The sequence below is a fragment of the Haliotis rufescens genome, unplaced genomic scaffold (genome assembly GCF_023055435.1).
Source record: "Haliotis rufescens isolate VD_foot unplaced genomic scaffold, xgHalRufe1.0.p SCAF_35, whole genome shotgun sequence".
Taxonomy (NCBI): Eukaryota; Metazoa; Mollusca; class Gastropoda; order Lepetellida; family Haliotidae; genus Haliotis; species Haliotis rufescens.
Window position 1 is genome coordinate 4683991 of NW_025964057.1, and position 24402 is coordinate 4708392.

General features: G+C 44.8%; 1 protein-coding gene across 2 annotated transcripts in view; it reads left to right on the forward strand.

Annotated features, from left to right (window-relative positions):
• Positions 1-24402, forward strand: part of LOC124125241 (transmembrane protein 131-like) — a 138520-nt gene that overhangs the window by 100160 nt on the left and 13958 nt on the right. The window contains exons 25-33 of one of the 2 annotated variants that reach the window (XM_048381119.1): positions 1066-1238; positions 3484-3623; positions 3901-4102; positions 4632-5742; positions 6339-6553; positions 7489-7604; positions 12130-12231; positions 17225-17503; positions 17776-17881. In XM_048381119.1, coding sequence (XP_048237076.1) covers positions 1066-1238; positions 3484-3623; positions 3901-4102; positions 4632-5742; positions 6339-6553; positions 7489-7604; positions 12130-12231; positions 17225-17503; positions 17776-17881 — 2444 coding nt within the window. The remainder of the gene's footprint in view (positions 1-1065; positions 1239-3483; positions 3624-3900; positions 4103-4631; positions 5743-6338; positions 6554-7488; positions 7605-12129; positions 12232-17224; positions 17504-17775; positions 17882-24402) is intronic. The other variant, XM_048381121.1, reaches the window with a different exon arrangement.

Genomic DNA, 24402 nt, shown 5'->3' on the forward strand with positions numbered 1-24402 from the left:
TATCAGGTTGTCAGACTGGTTACTGTGGCTGATAGTGTGTCATCATGTCATATAGTGTGGATATGACTTTTGCTATTTATGATTCCTTCAAATTTTACTTTTATTTTATATAAATTTTATTAATTTGGACTTCGTCTCTGAAATGAATGAAAGCAGTGGGTTTCATTTCCAGAGCAGGACTGGAAAATTATTTATGAAACTTGGTAAACACATTCACCGTATGGTGTAGATGTGCTTTTTACTATTTATGATTCCCCAAATTAATTTGTTTTGATATAAATTTTATAAATCTAGACTTGAATTGAAGCAATCTTAACAATTTTAGTTCAGTTCTGTTATGTACTTCTCCTTGAAACTTTGTACAATATCAGTCTATTCTATGGCTGTTGTAGAGTCTTTGGTCTAAAGATGTTAAAATTATGTCTAGTTTTCTTATTTAAATTAAATGACACACAAGTAGACACTGCAACAAACAAGGCTGTAAAAGGATTCATGTGTTAGAAATTCACCAGGTTTTAGGGGTCAGCATGCTCAAAACTTTAGTACCTTATCTGTACCGTGTATCTTACTCTGGTAACTACCTTTAAAGGGTAGGGCTGCAAAAATACCTGCCTGTATAACAAGGCTCTACAATACAATGTATGATATCTAAATGAGTGAATTGTGCAGTGATCAAGGATGATGACATGCTGGAAGATGATTATGACCTTTGTATATTATTACAGTCTTACTAAAGCAGATAGTTGTACAAAGTGTTATGGAGGTGTTATACAATAGCTCCTGTATTCAACCCCTTCCACAAGCAGGCAGACAAACTGATAATTTACACATTTGATTGCGCATATCATGGTCTTTAAGACTGGACAGTGGGCGGGCAATATAAACGACTTCGTCTTCTTGTTGTATTGATGAGACATGAACAATGAGACGTTTGTCTTTATGGAGATACCTACATGTCTATGTTGTCCGCCAGAATACCCTTCATAATGTACTAGTAGGCTGGACACGTCACTGCTCAATGCTCACTTACTCTTACTGCAAGTGTGAGGCTTTGTCCCTTTCCAGGATAATGCTCAGAATCCAATCCCTGGACTACGCAAGTCGGTGGAGAACTTGTTGGGAGTGAAGGCACACAAACACTCCATAGCCTCTGTACTCCAACCGGGGGCCAAGTTGAAGGTCAGAGTGGGTTTCCAGCCCAAGGATGACTACTCCAGAACATCCATCATACTAATAAGGTAAGTACTGTTAATGTCAGTACTACGTTGCAGTACTACTCATCCTCCATTAGTAAACTGGTGACCTTGGACAGATCTTTACAGGCGGCTTTACTGTAAGGCTTGGTGTCAGACACATAACATGAAGGCTTTACTGTAAGGCTTGGTGTCAGACACATAACATGAAGCCACAGCTAAAGTGAAATCCTTTTGTAACTGATTCAAAGACCGTGTTGTAAAATATTCACAACACTACTACAGCTGTTATTGTTCTCCATTCAGAACTGCCTTTTCACATTCAGATTTTTAGCAGAAAACAAATATGCTTCTCTGAACACATGTTGAATGGTATAGAGCATCCACATGATCACCTGATTAGAATACGTTGTGTTGAGTTGTGTCTCCTATACATGTAGGTTGAGTTGAGTTGTGTCTCCTATACATGTATGTTGTGTTGAGTTGTGTCTCCTATACATGTAGGTTGTGTTGAGTTGTGTCTCCTATCCATGTATGTTGTGTTGAGTTGTGTCTCCTATACATGTAGGTTGTGTTGAGTTGTGTCTCCTATCCATGTATGTTGTGTTGAGTTGTGTCTCCTATACATGTACTTTGTGTTGAGTTGTGTCTCCAACCATTCATATTGTGTTGAGTTGTGTCTCCTATCCATGTATGTTGTGTTGAGTTGTGTCTCCTATCCATGTATGTTGTGTTGAGTTGTGTCTCCTATCCATGTATGTTGTGTTGAGTTGTGTCTCCTATACATGTACTTTGTGTTGAGTTGTGTCTCCATACATTCATATTGTGTTGAGTTGTGTCTCCTATCCATGTATGTTGTGTTGAGTTGTGTCTCCTATCCATGTATGTTGTGTTGAGTTGTGTCTCCTATCCATGTAGGTTGTGTTGAGTTGTGTCTCCTATCCATGTAGGTTGTGTTGAGTTGTGTCTCCTATCCATGTAGGTTGTGTTGAGTTGTGTCTCCATACATTCATATTGTGTTGAGTTGTGTCTCCTATCCATGTAGGTTGTGTTGAGTTGTGTCTCCTATCCATGTATGTTGTGTTGAGTTGTGTCTCCTATCCATGTATGTTGTGTTGAGTTGTGTCTCCTATCCATGTATGTTGTGTTGAGTTGTGTCTCCATACATTCATATTGTGTTGAGTTGTGTCTCCTATCCATGTATGTTGTGTTGAGTTGTGTCTCCTATCCATGTAGGTTGTGTTGAGTTGTGTCTCCTATCCATGTAGGTTGTGTTGAGTTGTGTCTCCTATCCATGTATGTTGTGTTGAGTTGTGTCTCCTATCCATGTATGTTGTGTTGAGTTGTGTCTCCTATCCATGTATGTTGTGTTGAGTTGTGTCTCCTATCCATGTAGGTTGTGTTGAGTTGTGTCTCCTATCCATGTAGGTTGTGTTGAGTTGTGTCTCCTATCCATGTAGGTTGTGTTGAGTTGTGTCTCCTATCCATGTATGTTGTGTTGAGTTGTGTCTCCTATCCATGTATGTTGTGTTGAGTTGTGTCTCCTATCCATGTATGTTGTGTTGAGTTGTGTCTCCTATCCATGTAGGTTGTGTTGAGTTGTATCTCCATACATTCATATTGTGTTGAGTTGTGTCTCCTATCCATGTATGTTGTGTTGAGTTGTGTCTCCTATCCATGTAGGTTGTGTTGAGTTGTGTCTCCTATCCATGTATGTTGTGTTGAGTTGTGTCTCCTATCCATGTAGGTTGTGTTGAGTTGTGTCTCCATACATTCATATTGTGTTGAGTTGTGTCTCCTATCCATGTATGTTGTGTTGAGTTGTGTCTCCTATCCATGTAGGTTGTGTTGAGTTGTGTCTCCTATCCATGTAGGTTGTGTTGAGTTGTGTCTCCTATCCATGTATGTTGTGTTGAGTTGTGTCTCCTATACATGTAGGTTGTGTTGAGTTGTGTCTCCTATCCATGTATGTTGTGTTGAGTTGTGTCTCCTATCCATGTAGGTTGTGTTGAGTTGTGTCTCCTATCCATGTAGGTTGTGTTGAGTTGTGTCTCCTATCCATGTAGGTTGTGTTGAGTTGTGTCTCCTATCCATGTATGTTGTGTTGAGTTGTGTCTCCTATCCATGTAGGTTGTGTTGAGTTGTGTCTCCTATCCATGTAGGTTGTGTTGAGTTGTGTCTCCTATCCATGTAGGTTGTGTTGAGTTGTGTCTCCTATCCATGTAGGTTGTGTTGAGTTGTGCTGTATCCATGTAGGTTGTGTTGAGTTGTGTCCTACATTGTGTTACAGAAACAACCTGACCATCATTGACACAGTGGTGGTGCAGGGCCAGGGGTGTCGGGGGGAGATGAGATTCAGCAACAGGAAGCCGGGCTCGCACTCGCCCCTCATGTTCGACATGAATGAAAAACATTTGAAAAACTGTGATAGTAAGTGTGATACAAGCATAAACAGTGTCAGAACATAGTAGTTGGACTCAAGTCCTCAGTAAGTGTGATACAAGCATGAACAGTGTCAGAACATAGTAGTTGGACTCAAGTCCTCAGCATGCAGAATATTTCAAACTTTTTGTTCTTCAGAAAACAATGGTGAACTGTTTTTTTAATAAAAAGTTCTGTAGTTGATTGTAGAGTTCCAAGATTAAGTTGTTTTTCTGTGGCATATGAATTAATTTTCTTCTTTACCATCTGACCATGGTTCTTGCAGTTTCAGAGAAAAAGCCCAGCAAGAGCATGGTGCCACATTTTACAGTACGGCGGACATTCACGTTGCGGAACACGGGAGAACTGCCATTCTACGTCCAGGGATTCAGCATCAATGGTTCACCCTGTGAAGGCTATGGCTTCAAAATTCTAGACTGTGAAGGATTTGAAATGCCTCCAAATACTAGCAGAAAAATAGATATTGCGTAAGTACAACGTAATGCTGAAGATCCTGTGTAGCACGCAGGACAAATGTCATCCTCCATGTCGGTCCACAAGATTGTTGTTTGACCTGGGAGCACAGGGGGCACATTTGTGTTTGGAGCGGCTGATCATGAGTGATAGATTCCAAATGTCAATCTTTCTCTCCTTTGTGAGGGGGGGGGCGTATGTGCAGAGAGGCATCCCTCCGGTATGCTATGTTTCAGCGTCCCAATGATTGTGACCCTTGGTTTGTCAACACCATACCCATGCTCATGGGCTTTTCCAAATAGTAAACATCTAAGACCTGCATCACTTGTGGCTGCTACCACACATGTATGACATGTAATTGTAATTCACTCACTCACTCACTGTCAACATAAAGAGTGGGAAAAAATTGTATGGTATGAAAAATGCACATGGTTTTTATGGTGTAGTTCCCTATCCTTTGTCATGAGACATGTGTTTAATCTTAGTGTTAGCACTGTATACATAACAGGCATTGTTCTCACTGCTGTAGTTTGTTATTTGCAGCTTCACCCCGGATTTTACCATGTCACGAATCCGGAGGTCCCTGACAGTTCACACAAGTTTAGGTCCCCCTGCTAACTATACGCTACAGGCAACAGTACCCCCCCACCTCCTGTCCAAGTGTTCTGCAGCGCTGCCCCGCCCCAACTGGGAGCCAGTGCTGTACTACTCCATCGTGTGCGTCATGAACTTCCTTCTTGTCTGCATCCTTGTGGCAGCATACTTTGAAGCAGATCGGATCATTGTGGCAGACATTCTCAAACGTAAGCTCCGGGTCAACACGGCGCAGTCATTCGACAAAGGGAAGGTTTTTGATTTACGTAACGTAGCTGGCTTGTCGATCTCTCCCAAGCCACCCCCACCTCACTTAACGGCGGACATGAGAGGACGGCAGATGATCGAGATCAACGGCCACTTGGAGTACAAGCAGGCACGGCGAGAACCTTTCATCGGCAGCATTCTCAGTGTTCTCAGAAATCTCATTCCACGAAAAATATCACTCTTTTCACGGCGATCTCATGTTGAGAGACAGAGTTCACGTGAGCGAGAGGCAAAGTCTGTGTCAGTAATTACCAGTGCGAAGCCACAGACCATTGATAAAGACAAACCACCAACCCCCACTCCAACCCCGACCCCAACCCCAACCCCACCACAGGAAGCTGTGGCCCCAGAGAAATCCATACCACCACACAGAATGAAAAAATCCAGATCTACATCCAGACGGAATCAGGATTCGAACTCGGCCGATGGGCACCTGCCGACTAGATCCGGAGACCGTAATAAAGATATGACCATTCCAGAACAGAAACGTACCGATATCGACCTTAGTGACCCCCCGAGTGCGGAGATCCGCCAAGGGTCATACCGATGGGACCGGTCGTCCAGCACTGACCAAGGAGAACGTGCTGTTGATGACATCACAGAAATAAAAGAGGATGTGAGCCAGCTAAAGCTCGGTAAGATGAAGAATAAGAAGAAGAACAGGACTCGCCTGGAGCGGGACCTTCTCAAGGACAAAGTCCTGCTGCCCCAGCGGGAGAACTCCCTGACAGACGACCGGGATGAGATCTCCTCCACCACCACCGACTCCTCCGCTGGAGATGTTGAGGAGAAGGTAGGAGCACAACCCTGTTGCCCTTGTGGTAGAAATGTTTTCTGGCCCAAAGAGTGATAACATATAAGGACAAACCCCGGCCATCTGTGCCTCAGAATACTGTTCACAGTGTACACCACAGATAGAGGTCGACTTGACACATTCACCATTAGTGATAACACATGAACACCCCCTGTAGCCTGTTGGTACAGAAACCTGGCCATCAGATGGTCAGCTTGATTGTCTGGAGTGAGTGAGTGAGTACGGTTTTGTGCCGCTTTATGTAATATTCCAGCAATATCATGGCGGGGGACACTAGAAATGGGCTTCACACATATTACCCATGTGGGGAATTGAACCTGGATCTTCTGCTTGACAAGCAAATGGTTTAACCACTTGGAAAAATTATTTATACCAGTAATTTTTTTTCTGTTCAATGCTTTGACCAAAGTTACTATAATTATGTGTGTATCATGTACAAAGAATTTCAATACCAGATACTACTTCAGTTTGATAGCAATGATCAAGAACGTCCCAACACAGGATATCCACATGAGAGTTTGGAGTGTCGGCTGTTTTCATTATCATGTTCATGGTATTTCTTCCTTAATTTCCAGAATTCCAGTGCTCGAGACTCCACGCCCGAGCCCCTTGTACCACTAGTGAAGAGATCCAAGACTAAACTCCGACCCATGGATCGGGCAGTTCCTGCTATCCTTGACGATGACTATAATGAGGAGGAGGAGTTTGAGTTGACCTCCAAATCAAGAGGTCATCGAAAGATTCGTGTCAACCCAAAAGAGACTTTTGGGGGAAACATCCTGAGACCAAGGTCAGTGGTCTAGCTTAGAGGTGTAGCCTAGAGGTGTAGCCTTGTGGTCTAGCCTTGTGATCTAGCCTTGTGATCTAGCCTAGCGGTGTAGCCTTGTGGTCTATTCTTGTGATCTAGTGTAAGCCTTGTAGTCTACCCTTGTGGCCGGGCCTTGTGGTCTAGCCTTGTGGTCTACCCTTGTGGCCTAGCCTTGTGGTCTAGCCTTGTGATCTAGCCTAGCGGTGTAGCCTTGTGGTCTACCCTTGTGGTCTATTCTTGTGATCTAGTGTAAGCCTTGCTGGCTACCCTTGTGGCCGGGCCTTGTGGTGTAGCCTAGTGGTCTAGCCTTGTGGTCATTTGTAGCCTTGTAATCTAGCCTTGTGGTCTAGTGTTGCCTTGTGGTCTAGTGTAGCCTTGTGGTCTAGCCTAGTGGTCTAGTGTAGCCTTGTGGTCTAGTGTAGCCATGTGCTCCAATGTAGCCTTGTGGTCTAGCCTTGTGGTCTAGCCTAGTGGTCTAGTGTAGCCATGTGCTCCAATGTAGCCTTGTGGTCTAGCCTAGTGGTCCAGTGTAGTCTTGTGGTCCAGTGTAGCCTTGTGGTCTAGCCAAGTGGTCTAGCAAGTGGGTAAATCATGGGCTTGTGATGCAGAAGATCCTGGTACTAGTTTGCATGGTTGTGATTAGTGAAGCCTATACCTGATGTCCCTTCACTTTACTCGTCCACTATGTCTCAAATACTGCTGCTATTATAAAAAAATAACCTTTCAGGAGTTTATTATCTTCTTCCTGTTATCAATTTGCTGAAAGATTGTTTGACTTTACCATTACAGTTCTGCAATTTTATATTTGTACAATAAAGAGACTCCATTAAACAGAATAGATCAACATCTCATCATGTAGGGGATGTGTAGATTTGGGAGGGACCCCTGTCTAAGCAATCTCCCTCTGTCTCCCACAGCACCCTGGAGCTGCCCTACAGTCTGGAGACCCGCAAGACGAAGGACTCGACTGCATCAGCTGACTCGGTCGGCAAGAACAAGCGGCCATCCAAGACAACACGAAGCAGCTCGAAGGGTAGGAACTGCCATCTCACTAACACTGTCAATGTTGTCCGCTTCTTGTCTCACCTCAGTACTGGGAACAAACCGTGTGTTCAGTGACTGTAAGACTTCAGTGAACACATTGTCACCCTGACATCATGTTTCACTGGGCTTATATATATGGGGAGTAAAATGACTGGGCTGATTTTGGGAAATAAAGTGACTGGGCTTATGTATGGGAAATTAGTTACACATATTATCTGTCAACAGTACACAGTACAATATTGTCTACTGTTTATCTGATATGGTTAGGTTAGGAGATGCACACACTATTGTCTGCTGTCTAGGAGATACACACACTTTTGTCTACTGTCTAGGTGATACACACACTACTGTCTAGGTGATACACACACTGTTGTCTACTGTCTAGGAGATACACACACACACATATATCTACTGTCTAGGTGATACACACACTATTGTCTACTGTCAAGGAGATGCACAAACTATTGTCTACTGTTAAGGATATACACACTACTGTCTAGGTGATACACACACTATTGTCTACTGATTAGGTGATACACATGTGATAGTCTACTTTCTAGGTGATACATACACTATTGTCTACTGTCTAGGAGATACACTATTATCTACTGTCTAGAACTTACACATATGATTGCCTACTTTCTTGATGATTCATACACTACTGTCTACTGTCTAGGAGATACACACACTATTGTCTACTGTCTAGGAGATACACACACTAATGTCTACTGTCTAGGAGTTGCACACACTACTGTCTACTGTCTAGGTGATACACACACTATTGTCTACTGTCTAGGAGATACACACACTATTGTCTACTGTCTAGGAGATACACACACTACTGTCTACTGTCTAAGTGATACACACACTACTATCTAGGAGTTGCACACACTACTGTCTACTGTCTAGGTGATACACACACTATTGTCTACTATCTAGGTGATACACACACTATTGTCTACTATCTAGGTGATACACACACTATTGTCTACTGTCTAGGTGATACACACACTACTGTCTAGGTGATACACTCACTACTGTCTACTGTCTAGGAGATACATACACTACTGTCTAGGAGATGCACACACTACTGTCTACTGTCTAGGAGATGCACACACTACTGTCTACTGTCTAGGGGATACACACACTATTGTCTACTGTCTAGGAGATACACACTATTGTCTACTGTATAGGAGTTGCACACATTGATGTCTAGGTGATACACACAATACTGTCTACTGTCTTGGAGATACACACACTACTGTCTAGGAGTTGCATACACTACTGTCTACTGTCTAGGTGATACACACACTATTGTCTACTATCTAGGAGTTGCACACATCACTGTCTAGGTGATACACACATTATTGTCTACTGTCTAGGAGTTACACACACTACTATCTACTGTCTAGGTGATACACACTACTGTCTACTGTCTAGGAGTTGCACACACTACTGTCTACTGTCTAGGAGATACACACACTACTGTCTAGGAGATACACACACTGTTGTCTAATGTCTAGGAGTTGCACACACTACTGTCTAGGTGATACACACACTACTGTCTACTGTCTAGGAGTTGCATACACTACTGTCTACTGTCTAGGTGGTACACACACTACTGTCTACTGTCTAGGAGTTGCATACACTACTGTCTACTGTCTAGGTGATACACACACTATTGTCTACTATCTAGGAGTTCCACACATCACTGTCTAGGTGATACACACACTATTGTCTACTGTCTAGGAGTTACACACACTACTGTCTAGGAGATACAAACACTACTGTCTACTGTCTAGGAGTTGCATACACTACTGTCTACTGTCTAGGTGATACACACACTATTGTCTACTATCTAGGAGTTGCACACATCACTGTCTAGGTGATACACACACTATTGTCTACTGTGTAGGAGTTACGCACACTACTATCTACTGTCAAGGTGATACACACTACTGTCTGCTGTCTAGGAGTTACACACACTACTATCTACTGTCTAGGTGATACACACTACTGTCTACTGTCTAGGAGATACACACACTACTGTCTAGGAGATACACACACTGTTGTCTACTGTCTAGGAGTTGCACACACTACTGTCTAGGTGATACACAGTCTACTGTCTAGGAGTTGCACACACTACTGTCTTCTGTCTAGGAGATACACACACTGTTGTCTACTGTCTAGGAGATACACACTATTGTCTACTATCTAGGAGTTGCACACATCACTGTCTAGGTGATACACACACTATTGTCTACTGTGTAGGAGTTACACACACTACTATCTACTGTCTAGGTGATACACACTACTGTCTACTGTCTAGGAGTTGCACACACTACTGTCTAGGAGATACACACACTGTTGTCTACTGTCCAGGAGTTGCACACACTACTGTCTAGGTGATACACACACTACTGTCTACTGTCTAGGAGTTGCACACACTACTGTCTTCTGTCTAGGAGATACACACACTGTTGTCTACTGTCTAGGAGATACACACACTACTGTCTAGGAGATACACACACTGTTGTCTAATGTCTAGGAGTTGCACACACTACTGTCTAGGTGATACACACACTACTGTCTACTGTCTAGGAGTTGCATACACTACTGTCTACTGTCTAGGTGATACACACACTATTGTCTACTATCTAGGAGTTGCACACATCACTGTCTAGGTGATACACACACTATTGTCTACTGTCTAGGAGTTACACACACTACTGTCTAGGAGATACAAACACTGCTGTCTACTGTCTAGGAGTTGCATACACTACTGTCTACTGTCTAGGTGATACACACACTATTGTCTACTATCTAGGAGTTGCACACATCACTGTCTAGGTGATACACACACTATTGTCTACTGTCTAGGAGTTACGCACACTACTATCTACTGTCTAGGTGATACACACTACTGTCTGCTGTCTAGGAGTTACACACACTACTATCTACTGTCTAGGTGATACACACTACTGTCTACTGTCTAGGAGATACACACACTACCGTCTAGGAGATACACACACTGTTGTCTACTGTCTAGGAGTTGCACACACTACTGTCTAGGTGATACACAGTCTACTGTATAGGAGTTGCACACACTACTGTCTTCTGTCTAGGAGATACACACACTGTTGTCTACTGTCTAGGAGATACACACACAATTGTCTACTATCTATGAGTTGCACACATCACTGTCTAGGTGATACACACACTATTGTCTACTGTGTAGGAGTCACACACACTACTATCTACTGTCTAGGTGATACACACTACTGTCTACTGTCTAGGAGTTGCACACACTACTGTCTAGGAGATACACACACTGTTGTCTACTGTCCAGGAGTTGCACACACTACTGTCTAGGTGATACACACACTACTGTCTACTGTCTAGGAGTTGCACACACTACTGTCTTCTGTCTAGGAGATACACACACTGTTGTCTACTGTCTAGGAGATACACACACTACTGTCTAGGTGATACACACACTACTGTCTACTGTCTAGGAGTTGCATACACTATTGCCTACTGTCTAGGAGATACACACACTATTGTCTACTATCTAGGAGTTGCACACACTACTGTCTACTGTCTAGGTGATACACACACTACTGTCTAGGAGATACACACACTATTGTCTACTGTCTAGGAGATACACACACTATTGTCTACTATCTAGGAGTTGCACACACTACTGTCTTCTGTCTAGGAGATACACACACTACTGTCTACTATCTAGGAGTTGCACACACTACTGTCTACTGTCTAGGTGATACACACACTACTGTCTAGGAGATACACACACTATTGTCTACTGTCTAGGAGATACACACACTATTGTCTACTATCTAGGAGTTGCACACACTACTGTCTTCTGTCTAGGAGATACACACACTACTGTCTACTGTCTAGGAGTTGCACACACTACTGTCTACTGTCTAGGAGATACACACACTATTGTGTACTGTCTAGGTGTTCCACTCTGTCCAGTCAGTCCACCAGTGCATGTCTAGATTCAGGTCATGAGTTTCTCTGTACTGAGATATGGCAGGATGATGATAGTGAGGAGATGTACCTGCTTAGGTCAACAGTATTCTGGATCTGCTCAGGACTGGCACAATGTCTTCCAAACATTTGTTTTTCCTTTCAAAATGAATTATTGCATTTATTCTCTTCATTAAAGCAGACATAATCCCATTAAAAAGGCCAGTTTTCAAAATTAAGCATGAAAATTCAAGGGTTGCTTGTCTGAACACTGTCAACCCCTTCTATTTGGTTTGCTTTGCCACCCCTTTTGTGAAATGGCTCTAACATTGTTCATGTGGCCCTTTGAACCCTGACCAGTTCATAGAATAGCCTTGACCTTGTTTCTGTAGTGGCTAACTGATGAATCGTGTTGACAGCGTGTGTTGTTACTGTCACTTGCTCCGTGTTGTGCATGCTTTATACCGATCTAGTTTTGTGTACTGCTCTGCATGTTGATTGGTTGCTATGTTGTTACCTAGGTGACACTTTGTTGCACACAACGGCCAGCGACAGCAGTGACCCTGACAAAGATTTCCATGCGCCTCCATCGTGGGACTTCCCCAGTGCCACACTCACGCCTGGTTAGATAACTACACTTCGTAGACATGTTACAACTACATTCAGAATTATGCTCCAGAGAACAATTTTTGAAATCCCTTCCTGTGGCCGGTTTATAGCACATGTTGAATGAAAACGTTTAAGATATGGAGCTAAATCAGTCTTTCAATTTTAAATGTACTTTAAAAGTAATGTATTATTTTAAAATCTTAAAAATGTTATTTTGAATTTCTTCCACTCAAAAGAGACCTTCTAAAGCCCACCGTTTTACAATCCCTCTTCCCCAAACCCACACAACAGCCTGATACCCACAGAACCCCAATACCCACCACACAACACCACTACAACACTCACACCATGCCTGCACCACATCCCCACACCCACACAACACCCCATTACCCACCACCCCCACAAAACACCCAGTTACCTACCACACCCACGCCCACACCCATAACACACCCCGTTACCCACCATGCCAACACCCACACAACACCACTACAACACTCACACCATACCTGCACCACCATTCCCACACCCACACAACACTCCATTACCCACCATGCCCACGCCCACACAACACCCTGATACTTACCACACCCACGCCCACACCCATGCCCACACCCATACCGCACCCCCTTACCCACCATGCCCACACCACTACGCCTACTCCCACGTAACACTCATATAATATCTGTACCTCCATACCCACCACCCACGCTCATGTCCACAAAACACCACAACACTCACACCATACAAGCATCACATCCCCACCACACCAACACAACACCCTGATACCCCCCACACCAACACAACACCCCGATACCCCCCACACCAACACAACACCCCGATACCCCCCACATCCACACAACACCCTGATACCCCCCACATCCACACAACACCCCAATACCCCCCACACCAACACAACACCCCGATACCCCCCACATCCACACAACACCCCGATACCCCCCACATCCACACAACACCCCGATACCCCCCACACCCACACAACACCCCAATACCCCCCACACCAACACAACACCCTGATACCCCCCACATCCACACAACACCCCGATACCCCCCACATCCACACAACACCCGGATACCCCCCACATCCACACAACACCCTGATACCCCCCACATCCACACAACACCCAGATACCCCCCACACCAACACAACACCCTGATACCCCCCACACCCACACAACACCCCGATACCCCCCACATCCACACAACACCCCGATACCCCCCACATCCACACAACACCCCGATACCCCCCACATCCACACAACACCCCGATACCCCCCACATCCACACAACACCCTGATACCCCCCACACCCACACAACACCCCGATACCCCCCACACCCACACAACACCCCGATACCCCCCACATCCACACAACACCCTGATACCCCCCACATCCACACAACACCCCGATACCCCCCACATCCACACAACACCCCGATACCCCCCACATCCACATAACACCCCGATACCCCCCACATCCACACAACACCCCAATACCCCCCACATCCACACAACACCCTGATACCCCCCACATCCACACAACACCCTGATACCCCCCACATCCACACAACACCCGGATACCCCCCACATCCACACAACACCCTGATACCCCCCACATCCACACAACACCCCGATAACCCCCACACCAACACAACACCCCGATACCCACCACATCCACACAACACCCCGATACCCCCCACACCAACACAACACCCTGATACCCCCCACATCCACACAACACCCCGATACCCCCCACATCCACACAACACCCTGATACCCCCCACATCCACACAACACCCCAATACCCCCCACACCAACACATCACCCCGATACCCCCCACATCCACACAACACCCCAATACCCCCCACACCAACACAACACCCTGATACCCCCCACACCAACACAACACCCCGATACCCCCCACACCAACACAACACCCCGATACCCCCCACACCAACACAACACCCCGATACCCCCCACACCAACACAACACCCCGATACCCCCCACACCAACACAACACCCCGATACCCCCCACACCAACACAACACCCCGATACCCCCCACATCCACACAACACCCTGATACCCCCCACATCCACACAACACCCTGATACCCCCCACACCAACACAACACCCTGATACCCCCCACACCAACACAACACCCTGATACCCCCCACACCAACACAACACCCTGATACCCCCCACATCCACACAACACCCTGATACCCCCCACACCAACACAACACCCTGATACCCCCCACACCAACACAACACCCCGATACCCCCCACACCAACACAACACCCTGATACCCCCCACATCCACACAACACCCTGATACCCCCCACACCAACACAACACCCTGATACCCCCCACATCCACACAACACCCCAATACCCCCCACACCAACACAACACCCTGATACCCCCCACACCCACACAACACCCTGATACCCCCCACACCAACACAACACCCTGATACCCCCCACACCAACACAACACCCTGATACCCCCCACACCAACACAACACCCTGATACCCCCCACACCAACACAACACCCCAATACCCCCCACACCAACACAACACCCTGATACCCCCCACATCCACACAACACCCTGATACCCCCCACACCAACACAACACCCTGATACCCCCCACACCAACACAACACCCCGATACCCCCCACACCAACACAACACCCTGATACCCCCCACACCAACACAACACCCTGATACCCCCCACATCCACACAACACCCTGATACCCCCCACACCAACACAACACCCCGATACCCCCCACACCAACACAACACCCTGATACCCCCCACATCCACACAACACCCCGATACCCCCCACATCCACACAACACCCTGATACCCCCCACACCAACACAACACCCCGATACCCCCCACACCAACACAACACCCTGATACCCCCCACATCCACACAACACCCCGATACCCACCACATCCACACAACACCCCGATACCCCCCACACCAACACAACACCCTGATACCCCCAACATCCACACATCACCCTGATACCCCCCACACCAACACAACACCCTGATACCCCCCACATCCACACAACACCCCAATACCCCCCACATCCACACAACACCCTGATACCCCCCACATCCACACAACACCCTGATACCCCCCACACCAACACAACACCCCGATACCCCCCACATCCACACATCACCCTGATACCCCCCACATCCACACAACACCCCAATACCCCCCACATCCACACAACACCCCGATACCCCCCACATCCACACAACACCCTGATACCCCCCACATCCACACAACACCCTGATACCCCCCACATCCACACAACACCCAGATACCCCCCACATCCACACAACACCCTGATACCCCCCACATCCACACAACACCCAGATACCCCCCACATCCACACAACACCCTGATACCCCCCACATCCACACATCACCCTGATACCCCCCACATCCACACAACACCCCAATACCCCCCACATCCACACAACACCCCGATACCCCCCACATCCACACAACACCCTGATACCCCCCACATCCACACAACACCCTGATACCCCCCACATCCACACAACACCCAGATACCCCCCACACCAACACAACACCCTGATACCCCCCACATCCACACATCACCCTGATACCCCCCACATCCACATAACACCCCAATACCCCCCACATCCACACAACACCCAGATACCCCCCACATCCACACATCACCCTGATACCCCCCACATCCACATAACACCTCGATACCCCCCACACCCACACAACACCTCGATACCCCCCACACCCACCAAACACCCCGATACCCCCCACATCCACACAACACCCCGATACCCCCCACATCCACACAACACCCCAATACCCCCCACACCCACACAACACCCCGATACCCCCCACACCAACACAACACCCCGATACCCCCCACACCAATACAACACCCCGATACCCCCCACACCAACACAACACCCCGATACCCCCCACACCAACACAACACCCCGATACCCCCCACACCAACACAACACCCCGATACCCCCCACACCAACACAACGCCCCGATACCCCCCACACCAACACAACACCCCGATACCCCCCACACCAACACAACCCCTCTAAAATACTCACATGCCTGCACCACATACCTACCACACTTAAGTCAGCACCACATGATCACTCCTTCAACACCCTTACAACACGACCATCTCCGTGTACACACACACACACACACACACACACACACACACACACACACACACACACACACACACTCTCGCACACACACACACACGCTAGCACGCACGCACGCACACTCACGCACGCACACACACACACTCACGCACACACACTCACGCACACACACTCGCGCACACACACTCGCACACACACACACACACACACACGCACACACACTCGCGCACACACACTCGCACACACATGCACACACACACACACACACACACACACACACACACACACACACACACACACACACACACACACACACACACACACACACTCACTCACGCACAGAGAGAGGACCCTCCCAAAATACTCTCACCACACCTCCACCCACAAAACACTTCCTCCCCACCAACTGTTGATTGTCAAGCTGTGATGTCAGGGAGTGACAGATTCTATGAACATTGACATATTTAATCATTAGCTGTACTAACACATTGAGTTGAATAACTTTATCCTCACCCCTTTCTGTTTTGGCTGACAGCCTCTACCAGTCCTGTTGTGTCATTGTTCCATGGCGCCCCAAGCACAGTACTCTGTCCCTCTCTGTGTCACTCACACATTTGTATATGTTGTAATTCTGCAGATTCTTTTCCGAATCACCTGTATCTTATTATTGGCATTAAGTTTAAACCCTTTATTACTGTTTTCCCTTAACCACCACCATTATGAACGTTTTCATTTATGATTACACAGTGGTACCAGTAACCATGGTAACACATTTCTTGATAATCTGTAAGGTGACCTCACAGAGCTGTCCATACAGACCGAGAACTTTGCCCAGAAGCACATCAAGAGTCTGGGTAGTAATGGTAGCGCCAGTAACGGTGGCACCAGCAGCCAACTGAACGGCTTCTCCCCCGAGGCACTCACCAGCTCCAGTCGCTCCAGCAGCTACAGCAGCATCGTCAGCAACAGCAGTAGCGACTCCAACACCAACAAGGCCAAGGGCAAACAATCCACTGCTGGTGACAAGCGAGCTACAGGGTTCTCACCGTTTGGTGAGAATGGCCTCCCAGGTGTGTATCTGTCTTGTGCGTCATTATCGAGGTGAATTCACTGCCAGACTACCATTGTTTGTCGCTCTACAATTTTGATGTATTTTCTAATTTGTGTGAGGAGTTGATCAATAGTGGCGTTTAATAGGAGTATTATTGTAATAATATGACATTGATGGAAACATCCCTTCCAAAGGTCTGTGTGTCAGATGAAGTGGGCCAATTCCTTCTGGTTATGTAAGCCATAGTGACTGTCAGCCCTGACTTGACTGACTTGATTTGGACTGTTTCAGGACCTATTGCTTCAGGACCTATTGGGATCAAGAACGGAGCTTCCAAGTCACCGACCAACAAGACCAGGAACCCCTGGAGCGGTGGTCCCCCATCCCCGGACACCATGTAAGCCCTAAATATCTCCATCTCTTAACATGTCATAGTATTTCTTGCTGAGTTATGCTGTAACTGTGTGTAGTTGCAAAGCGAGGCTCATTCTCAGTCTGTCACTGTCACTCACTCTGTGGTTGTTGATTCTGCAATACTGCTCTCATTCAAAGCAGAAACATCTTTTACATTATCAGATGATAGTTTTTAGGCTGTGTTGACAATGAAAAGAAATTTATTATTGATTTTTCTCTGAACAATTTTCCGAGTCTGCTCTCAGATTTTGCTGTTCAGCCATGTTTTATTAGTTACGGTGAAGAACACCCAAACACCGTCCATAGACTACTATATTTTCACAAATGTGTATGCTTGATTCTAATTGGACCATTTGAGACTTTTAGCCAAAGAGTAGCGCAGGCAGCAAAATGAAACATTTTACATTCAATAATTGAAACAGCTGTGATGTAAAATATGTTTTGACACAGTCAGTGGCCCCCATTATTATATAAAATAAACCTAGCTACATGAATCATATAACATAAACCTAGCTACATGAATCGCCCAATGTCCCACTGAGTGGAAATATTATGCGCCAATCAAAACATTATTTTTATACCAAGGTTCCGTCCGTCCGAAAACTTTGTCCGCTTGATTTCTCTTAAACTATTCAGTGGATTCATCTCAAACTTAGTACATATAATCTGTGTCATATGGAGGGGTGCAGTCAAAAGAAAAAAATTGTTTTTATTAATTTTCCATTTTTTTTAGGAAAAAAAGATTTTCAAACCCAAACCCTATCCACTATTTAATTTGAAACTACTGACACGCTAGGCGGGTCGGGGGTATTAGTGAGCCACGCTCACTTTTGCCCTTGTGTTTTTATGATTTTATTTCTTTTTGGAGTACACAAATAATATGTTTACAGAATATAGTTCACATGCAATCTTAAATACATACAAGTTACAAAGTATATATATATAGATGATAACAAACAAAAACTATTCCAGTGTCATATTGTTGGATTGTGCAAGTTCGTGGTTTTAAACGAATTGGTGGTGACAGAGAGACCAAAATGTCATGAGCTGTGTGTATTTACATTGTGAATATGATGTATTTCTGTCGATGTAATATGAATCGGTCATTTCTTGTTTGATGTGTTGAAATTTGGTATGGAGTCGGAAATGATTGATTTGAATATGTTTTGCTTTGTTACAGTTATAATATGGTTTAATGCATCATTTTGTTTTTGTTGATATCCTAATAAAATTGTCAATTTTGAATTTTTTTGTTCTATTCCAGTTTTGTCTTTGATCCATTTTGTAAGGTTGTTCCAGATATGTTTTACAATTTTGCACTCAAAGAACATGTTCACTAAGGTTTGTTTTTCTTGTTTACAAAAATTGCAAAGAAATGATTCTTCATATCCCATTTTGTACAGTAACTTGTTTGTTGGTATAATTCTATGAATAATACTGTATTGGAACCATTTTTGTTTTGAGGACAAATTACATCTGTGGGGGCTACGATTAATCGTTTGCCAATCTTTTTCCGTCATGTTAAGGCCAAGATCTAGTTCCTATCTCTGAATGTATTTTTGGGATATCATATTGTTGGATACTTTATTTAATATATCATAAAATACCCTAGTTTTCAAGGTAATATGGTATTAAGGGCAGATGTAACTTAGATGTTAGGGCTATACTCTAACACTTTAGATATTGTTTTATTGCTTGGATAAGACTAGAATATTCCTGAAAATGTGTTTTACAGTCCTATACATGTTTTAGGTCTAAAAGGTCTAGAAAATTTCCGTTCTCGTCTATCAAATCATTTACAAGATTAATGCCTTTTCCCAAGTAATGTTTATAGTATACCGGGGGGCGGTCGGGTAGCCTACTGGTTAAAAGCGTTCGCTCGTCACGCCGAAGACCCGGGTTCGATTCCCGACATGGGTACAATGTGTGAAGCCCATTTCTGGTGTCCCCCGCCGTGATATTGCTGGAATATTGCTAAAAGCGGCGTAAAACCATACTCACTCACTCACTATAGTATACCGGAGTGTTCCCGATTCTTATATTCGTATTTTGCCATAAAGGTTGTGATAATATATATTTTTAATCTTTGAAAGAGTTTCCTTTTTTCTATTAAGTGTCCCCATGCATACAGAACATCTTTCCAGAAAGCATTTGTCCTATCATTGATAACCCTTTGCAAAATATAGAATTGGCATTTTTGCAGAAAATCAATTTGAGTTGGAGTTATGTTATTAATCAAAAGAGTTGTAAGTTTAGAGTGTGGATGTGGATTTAATCCAAGATATCTTTTGAGCACTGATTGTATTTCTAATATCAGGCACTCTTAAACCTCACTCTTCATAATGTTTCATCATGTTATTTCTACTGATTTTGTTTTATTTTATTGGTTTATTTTACCATATAAAACGAAAACACAGTGTTTCGAGTTCTTTTATAAACCTTTCACTTGGATTAGGTAGTGTTGAGAAAAGGTGGGTTAGTTTAGGTAAAATAAGACTTTTTAGTACAGTAATTCTACCTTATGGGGGCATAATTGCGAGGTCGCAGCCTCGGCAGAACAGTGAGGTAGCAATAATGACAAAATGTCCTCAGTTTCCAGACCCAGTAAAAGTAAGGACTACTAGTATGAGCAGCATTATTATCGCTTATGTGTTGTTCCCCTTGATGTGTGATGTGTGATGGTATCTGATCCTCTCCTCTAAATGTGTGATGTGTGATGGTATCTGATCCTCTCCTGTAGATGTGTAGTAACTGATCCTCTCCTGTAGATGTGTGATGTGTGATTGGTATTGATCCTCTCCTGTAGATGTGTGATGTGTGATGGAAACTGATCCTCTCCTGTAGATGTGTGATGTGTGATGGAAACTGATCCTCTCATGTAGATGTGTGATGTGTTATGGTAACTGATCCTCTCCTCTAGATGTGTGATGTGTGATGGAAACTGATCCTCTCCTCTAGATGTGTGATGTGTTATGGTAGCTGGTCCTCTCCTCTATGTGTGTGATGTGTGGTGGTAACTGATCCTCTCATGTAGGTGTGTGATGTGTGGTGGTAACTGATCCTCTCATGTAGGTGTGTGATGTGTGATTGGTATTGATCCTCTCCTGTAGGTGTGTGATGTGTTATGGTAACTGATCCTCTCCTCTATGTGTGTGATGTGTTATGGTAACTGATCCTCTCCTGTAGATGTGTGATGTGTGATGGTAACTGATCCTCTCCTCTATGTGTGTGATGTGTGGTGGAAACTGATCCTCTCATGTAGGTGTGTGATGTGTGGTGGTAACTGATCCTCTCCTGTAGATGTGTGATGTGTGATGGTAACTGATCCTCTCCTATATGTGTGTGATGTGTGGTGGAAACTGATCCTCTCCTCTATGTGTGTGATGTGTGGTGGTAACTGATCCTCTCATGTAGGTGTGTGATGTGTGATTGGTATTGATCCTCTCCTGTTGATGTGTTATGGTAACTGGTCCTCTCCTCTATGTGTGTGATGTGTGATTGGTATTGATCCTCTCCTCTAGATGTGTGATGGTAACTGGTCCTCTCCTCTATGTGTGTGATGTGTGGTGGTAACTGATCCTCTCATGTAGGTGTGTGATGTGTGGTGGTAACTGATCCTCTCCTCTAGGTGTGTGATGTGTGATTGGTATTGATCCTCTCCTGTTGATGTGTTATGGTAACTGGTCCTCTCCTCTATGTGTGTGATGTGTGGTGGTAACTGATCCTCTCATGTAGGTGTGTGATGTGTGGTGGTAACTGATCCTCTCCTCTAGGTGTGTGATGTGTGGTGGTAACTGATCCTCTCATGTAGGTGTGTGATGTGTGGTGGTAACTGGTCCTCTCCTCTATGTGTGTGATGTGTGGTGGTAACTGATCCTCTCATGTAGGTGTGTGATGTGTGGTGGTAACTGATCCTCTCCTCTATGTGTGTGATGTGTTATGGTAACTGATCCTCTCCTCTATGTGTGTGATGTGTTATGGAAACTGATCCTCTCCTCTATGTGTGTGATGTGTTATGGTAACTGATCCTCTCATGTAGGTGTGTGATGTGTGGTGGTAACTGGTCCTCTCATGTAGATGTGTGATGTGTTATGGTAACTGATCCTCTCATGTAGATGTGGGATGTGTTATGGAAACTGATCCTCTCATGTAGGTGTGTGATGTGTTATGGAAACTGATCCTCTCTTCTATGTGTGTGATGTGTTATGGTAACTGATCCTCTCCTCTAGGTGTGTGATGTGTTATGGTAACTGGTCCTCTCCTCTAGATGTGTGATGTGTGGTGGTAACTGATCCTCTCCACTAGGTGTGTGATGTGTTATGGTAACTGATCCTCTCATGTAGATGTGTGATGTGTTATGGTAACTGATCCTCTCCTCTAGGTGTGTGATGTGTTATGGTAACTGGTCCTCTCCTCTAGGTGTGTGATGTGTGGTGGTAACTGATCCTCTCATGTAGATGTGTGATGTGTTATGGTAACTGATCCTCTCCTCTAGATGTGTGATGTGTGGTGGAAACTGATCCTCTCATGTAGATGTGTGATGTGTGGTGGTAACTGATCCTCTCATGTAGGTGTGTGATGTGTTATGGTAACTGATCCTCTCATGTAGATGTGGGATGTGTTATGGTAACTGATCCTCTCATGTAGGTGTGTGATGTGTTATGGTAACTGATCCTCTCCTCTAGATGTGTGATGTGTTATGGAAACTGATCCTCTCCTCTAGATGTGTGATGTGTTATGGTAACTGATCCTCTCATGTAGGTGTGTGATGTGTTATGGAAACTGATCCTCTCATGTAGGTGTGTGATGTGTTATGGAAACTGATCATCTCATGTAGATGTGTGATGTGTTATGGAAACTGATCCTCTCCTGTAGATGTGTGATGTGTTATGGAAACTGATCCTCTCATGTAGATGTGTGATGTGTTATGGAAACTGATCCTCTCATGTAGTTGTGTGATGTGTTATGGTAACTGATCCTCTCATGTAGGTGTGTGATGTGTTATGGTAACTGATCCTCTCATGTAGATGTGTGATGTGTTATGGAAACTGATCCTCTCATGTAGATGTGTGATGTGTTATGGTAACTGATCCTCTCATGTAGGTGTGTGATGTGTGATGGTAACTGATCCTCTCCTCTAGATGTGTGATGTGTTATGGTAACTGATCCTCTCATGTAGGTGTGTGATGTGTTATGGAAACTGATCCTCTCCTCTAGGTGTGTGATGTGTTATGGTAACTGATCCTCTCATGTAGATGTGTGATGTGTTATGGTAACTGATCCTCTCATGTAGATGTGTGATGTGTGGTGGTAACTGATCCTCTCATGTAGATGTGGGATGTGTTATGGTAACTGATCCTCTCCTCTATGTGTGTGATGTGTGGTGGTAACTGATCCTCTCCTCTAGATGTGTGATGTGTTATGGAAACTGATCCTCTCCTCTATGTGTGTGATGTGTTATGGTAACTGATCCTCTCATGTAGGTATGTGATGTGTGATGGTAACTGATCCTCTCATGTAGGTGTGTGATGTGTTATGGTAACTGATCCTCTCTTCTAGATGTGCGATGTGTTATGGTAACTGATCCTCTCCACTATGTGTGTGATGTGTTATGGTAACTGATCTTCTCATGTAGGTTTGCGATGTGTTATGGTAACTGATCCTCTCATGTAGATGTGCGATGTGTTATGGTAACTGATCCTCTCATGTAGATGTGTGATGTGTTATGGTAACTGATCCTCTCATGTAGATGTGTGATGTGTTATGGAAACTGATCCTCTCATGTAGGTGTGCGATGTGTTATGGTAACTGATCCTCTCATGTAGGTGTGTGATGTGTGGTGGTAACTGATCCTCTCATGTAGATGTGTGATGTGTTATGGTAACTGATCCTCTCATGTAGATGTGTGATGTGTTATGGTAACTGATCCTCTCATGTAGATGTGTGATGTGTGGTGGTAACTGATCCTCTCATGTAGATGTGGGATGTGTTATGGTAACTGATCCTCTCCTCTATGTGTGTGATGTGTGGTGGTAACTGATCCTCTCCTCTAGATGTGTGATGTGTTATGGAAACTGATCCTCTCCTCTATGTGTGTGATGTGTTATGGTAACTGATCCTCTCATGTAGGTATGTGATGTGTGATGGTAACTGATCCTCTCATGTAGGTGTGTGATGTGTTATGGTAACTGATCCTCTCATGTAGATGTGCGATGTGTTATGGTAACTGATCCTCTCCACTATGTGTGTGATGTGTTATGGTAACTGATCTTCTCATGTAGGTTTGCGATGTGTTATGGTAACTGATCCTCTCATGTAGATGTGCGATGTGTTATGGTAACTGATCCTCTCATGTAGATGTGTGATGTGTTATGGTAACTGATCCTCTCCTGTAGATGTGTGATGTGTTATGGAAACTGATCCTCTCATGTAGGTGTGCGATGTGTTATGGTAACTGATCCTCTCATGTAGGTGTGTGATGTGTGGTGGTAACTGATCCTCTCA